General features: G+C 45.3%; 1 protein-coding gene across 1 annotated transcript; it reads right to left on the bottom strand.

Moving 5' to 3' along the window:
- Positions 1 to 754: 754 nt before the first annotated feature.
- Positions 755 to 3,588, bottom strand: LOC125482022 (coronin-2B-like; the record flags this gene model as incomplete). The annotated part of the gene is made up of 2 exons (XM_048593993.1): positions 755 to 919; positions 3,439 to 3,588. Coding segments are annotated over 2 exons (315 nt in total), but the record flags the coding sequence as incomplete, so codon positions are not given.
- Positions 3,589 to 5,266: the final 1,678 nt, after the last annotated feature.

The following is a 5,266-nucleotide window of genomic DNA, read 5'->3' as shown; positions in this document are numbered from 1 at the left end:
CAATGTTTGTGTACATGTTCTTTCTGTCTGCAAAGAACAGAGCAGTGTGTATAAATATACGTTACTTCCAGTGTGGACAAGTGGACCCCACTGTGAGCTTGACTGATGGCTAAACAGATCTCCTGTTTGACATAATCTGTCAATGTTTAGTAAATACTGACTACATGTCTAGCTCCACACTGGCCCCTCCTATCTTATTCAAAAGTTGTTCTTCCTTTACAGTGGCATTTCTTGCCAATTATCTTGACAAATGCAAGATGAAAAACTTCAACCATATCAGACATAGTAAGAACTGCCGATGCTGGGGTCTGAGATAACACCTGGAGGAACACAACAGGCCAGGCAGCATCAGAGGTGCAGGAAAGCTGACGTTTTGGGTCGGGATCCTTCTTCAGAAATTTCTGAAACGTCAACTTTCCTGCTCCTCTGATGCTGCCTGGCCTGCTGTGTTCCTCCAGCTCCACACTGTGTTATGTCTAAAACTTCAACCACGTGTTTTCTTTTCAGTTGTACAGGTAGTTCCACCATAACACATGTTTCGTTGACACAAATTGGCTTTAACGCAATTGATGAATAATGGATGCAGTTTGGATAACGCAAACTTTCTGCTGTACAGGTGTAGCAATTTTCTAAAGCGATTTCCCTAGCATGCGATTTTTTTATAGTGCAAGGTCACACAAGAACGCAACTATCGCATTACAGGAGAAATACTCAAGTTCTGTACTGCCAGCTGGCAAAATAAATCATTATTTACCTGTAGTACTTTACCCGACCGGGGTTCGATCACTCTCAGCTTCTTGTCCTTGCAGGTAGTAGCAAACAGGCTTCCGTCAGTATTAAAGGACATGCAGAGGATGACATCTGTATGACAGTCTATCATCTTCACAGGCTCGCCAATGTCTAGGTTCCAGATCAGTATCTGGGAGAAAGAAACACAGGTAGACACAATGGTTACGAAGGTGTTTAGCGCACTTGCCTTCATTGCTCAGACTTTGAGTATAGGAGTTGGGGCGTTATTTTGAGGTAGTACAGGATGTTGGTGAGGCCTCTTCTGGAGTCCTGTGTGCAGTTCTGGTCACCCTCTTGTACAAAGGATATTATCAAGCTGGAGAGGGTTCAGAAGAGATTTACCAGCATGTTGCTGGGTATGGAAGGTTTGAGTTATAGGGAGAGGCTGGATAGGCTGGGACTTTTTTCACTGGAGAGTAGGAGGTTGAGAGGTGACCTTATAGAGATTTTTAAAATCATGAAGGGTATGGATAAGGTGAATGGCAGGTTTCTTTTCCTTAGGTTGGGGGATTTCAAGACTAAGGAACATATTTTTAAGGTAAGAAGCAAAAGATTTAAAAAAGACATGAGGGGACTTTTTATTAAACACAAAGTTTCATTCGTGTCTGGAATGAACTTCCACAGAAAATAATGGACGCAGGTACAGTTACAACATTTAAAAGGCATTTGGATAAGTACATAAATGAGAATTGTTTGGAGGGATATGGACTGAGAACAGGCAGATGGGACCAGTTTAATTTGGGATCATGGTCAGTGTGGACTAGTTGAACCAAAGGGTCTGTTTCTGTGCTGTATGACTCTATAACACAGTTACATTGGAGCTGTGGGTCATTGACTTGGTCATGCAGATAAATGAATGCAGTGCCTGAATTTAACAAGTTGGCAAACACAAGTTCCTTTCTACTCGTTTTACTTCCAGTCGAGATTTCCCTCAGACTGTATTTATCTGGTAGCATCGTGAGACGCTTCCAGTGTTGGTTACAATGTTAGAATTAGTGACTGACTCTTATCTTTTTCATACAGTGCCTCGCCGCTCTTCCACAGTGATTGTCTGAATGAGTGAGGATTGCATCTTACTTTTCCTGGCTTTGTTTTAAACTGATCTTCTGAGGTTTACGTGCTCTAGGTGGAGAGCCGTCGGTGCAAAAGGGGGATTTCCTTTTTTAATCTGTACTCGGTGTCAAACTCGATGGCATCGTATCAATAATGATTCAGGTCAGAGGAAAGCTGCCTCTGCTGTGACCCCATGATGTGCCAACATTGGGAGATCTTCCTCTTCCTCACAAATGGGACCATTTCCATTTACCACACCAATCTGTGGCTTTGCCAGGTCGGGTAGTAAATTGGTTCCACAAATGCCGCTCCAAATGTCCAACACTTTACAGAGTAAAACACCAGAGGACATTCTCATTGGCCCAATCTGCAGGCTTCATACGCTACACTTGGGTCAAATGAGCAACATTTACATTCCTGAGCCCCAGAACGAGGTGTTACCTTCCTCTGTGGCCTCCTCCCATTTGCGAAGGGATCAACGTACAGTTGGTCATCTTGCTGGTGCTTTTGTCTCTCGGAAACACCACTGGGGTCTCCAGGGATTTCCAGATTTTATTGCGGAGTGGGTGAAGTGTCTGCAGACAGTGCACAACACCAGATACCATCGGGGTGAAACTCCCATCGCTGCACCCCAGGGGCCTGGTGACTGTACTACACCGAGATATTGCCTTACAAACAATCCGTTGGTAAAGCACTCTGTGACCTTGAGGATGTGATAAGCCTTTTGTGCAAGAAAGACCCGCATTTATATAGTGCCCCATACAACAGCGGGGTCCCAGAATGCTTTACAACCAAGGATATACTTTTAAAATGGATCTCCTGTTGTACTGTGGGAAACATGACAACCCATTTGAATACAGCAAGCTCCCACAAACTGCAATGTGACAAATGAGCACATAGTCTGATTTCAGTGATATTTGTTGAGGATAAACGTTGCCTCAAGCACAGGGAGGAATACCCTCCCCTTGAAATAATGCCACGCAATCTTTCATGTCCAACTGAGTGAGCAAACATGGCTCCTGTTTAACGCCTCATCTGAAAGACAGTTCTTTTGACAGTCAACGCCTCATCTGAAAGACAGCTCTTTTGACAGTACAGCACTCCCTCTGTACAACCTTCAGTCATCAATGTGGCACAGAACATCAGTGAGGACATAGAGAGAGAGAGACAGATACAGAGAGAGAGAGACAGACAGAGAGAGAGACACAGACAGAAAGAAAGAGAGTGAGAGACACAAAGAGAGAGAGAGACAGAGACAGAGGCAGAAAAGGAGACAGAGAGAGAGAAACACAGAGAGGGAGAGAGAGATGAGGGAGAGAGAGCGAGACAGACAGAGAGAGAGATGCACATGGATAGGGAGACAGAGACACAGACAGAAATAGAGACAGAGACAGGGAGACAGACACACAGAGAGAGAGACACACCGAGAGAGAGAGAGAGACAAAGAGACAGAGGGTGACATAGGGAGAGAAAGACAGAGATAGGGAGACATGGAGAGACACAGAGTGTGAGATAGGGAGAGAGAGAGAGAGAGATGGGGGAGAGAGAGAGTGAGACAGAGAGATAGAGAGAGAGACAACTTGTGGATGCCTGTACCTTGTAATCGTAGCCTGCACTGAACAGAATGTTATTGGTTGTGGGGTGCCACTCAATAAGGCCAACTCTCCGACTGTGTCCATACAGTTCGAGAACAGATTCCGTCATATTCCGTTTCAGACCACCATCGGGGATTTCCCATATTCTCACCTTCAAACAACAACAAAATAAATCATTTCAGGCAAGGCGCACAAATATTTCAATAAAATACAGAAAGAGAAGAATCGAAGTGGGTCTGCCTTGGAGACTAACCAGAAATGGCATCGCCCCTTAAAGGGCAGTGAAAGCTAAGGAGAGGACCCCACACCAGGAGCTGGTATTTCAGCAAGCATTCTGGGCCAGGATAATGTTACAATGCACTTAAACTAGTGTGGCCCCTTACTATAACATAGGCCTGTGACCCACCTGAGTGCCCGCTCTACCAGCTTCCTGCTGCAATAGCTGGTAATTTTATTTTAACGAGGCCTATTTTTAGGTCTCAACCTTCCTTCCACATGAGCCGACCGCAGCCAATCTCCAAACCTTTCAAAAAATGCTTCTTGACATTCATCCTGTGCTTGTTTCTACTCTGTGGTCTCCTTCCAATGCCCCATTGTTAACTCCTATCATCACAGAATCCCTACAGTGTGGAAACAGGCCCTTTGGCCCAACAAGTCCACACTGACCTTCAGAGCATCCCACCCCCTTAATCTACACATCCTTGAACACTACAGGCAATTTAGCATGGCCAATCCACCTAGTCTATGCATCTTTGGACTGTGGGAGGAAACCAACACAGACATGGGGAGAATGTGCAAACTCCACACAGACGGGCACCTGAGGGTGGAATTGAACCTGGGTCCCTGATGCTATGAGGCAGTAGTGCTAACCACTGAGCCACCAATGCTGCCCTAATCCTCTGAGATTTCTGCACCTCTCTAATTTCTGCCTCATCTACAATTCAGATGGTTAGTATCACTCTACTGTTGGCTGCTGTGCCTGGAGTTGCTCGGGTTCCAAGTTTGGATCTCACCTTCTTCATCCTGTCTGTCCCCTCTGCAATGCCCTCTAAACCACAGAGAGCTGTCACTGTTGGCTAACAGGCTGAGGATTGGGGTAGATAGAGTTCAGGATCCTGTGCAAAAGATGCAGGTGGAAGTGATGACTAATTTAACAGTACAAGTGGCTCAGTGGTTAGCACTGCTGCTTCATAGTGCCAGGGTCCTGGGTTCAATCCTACCCTCAGGTGACTGTCTGTGTGGAGTTTGCACATTCTCCCTGTGTCTGTGTGGGTTTCCTCCCACAGTCCAAAAACATGCAGGTTAGGGGTGGATCAGCCATGGGAAATACAGGGTCACAGGGATGATGGGGGAGGTGGGTCTGGTTGGAATGCCCTTTGGAGGGTCAGTGTGGACTTGATAGGCCCAATGGCATGCTTCCACACAGTAGGGATTCTATAATTCTATGAGTGATAACGATCTGGAATTGGCTGACCATGAAAAGTAGTGGATGAGGAGACAGTCAATAATTTCAAAAGGGAAACTGGATGGGAATGTCTGGGGGGATCAAGGAGACCGAATGAGGGAAGGGACTAGAGAATTGACTAGATTATTCTGAAAAGAGATAGTATGAGTTCAGTGGGCTGAATGGACTCCTTTTATGCCCCAATGATTGTCTGACTGTCGAATTTGCGTTGTCTATTAAGAACATAAGATATAGGAGCAGGAGATGCACCTTTGACCCCTCAAATATAAGTAAAATACCACAGATGCTGGAAATACAAATTTAAAACAGAAAGTAACAAAAACAAAGTTGCTGGAAAAGCTCAGCAGGTCTGGCAGCATCTGTG

Source organism: Rhincodon typus, unplaced genomic scaffold (genome assembly GCF_021869965.1).
Source record: "Rhincodon typus isolate 14 unplaced genomic scaffold, sRhiTyp1.1 hic_rhity00005053, whole genome shotgun sequence".
Taxonomy (NCBI): Eukaryota; Metazoa; Chordata; class Chondrichthyes; order Orectolobiformes; family Rhincodontidae; genus Rhincodon; species Rhincodon typus.
Note: the sequence above shows the minus strand (reverse complement) of the source record. Positions and strands in the feature narration are given on the sequence as shown.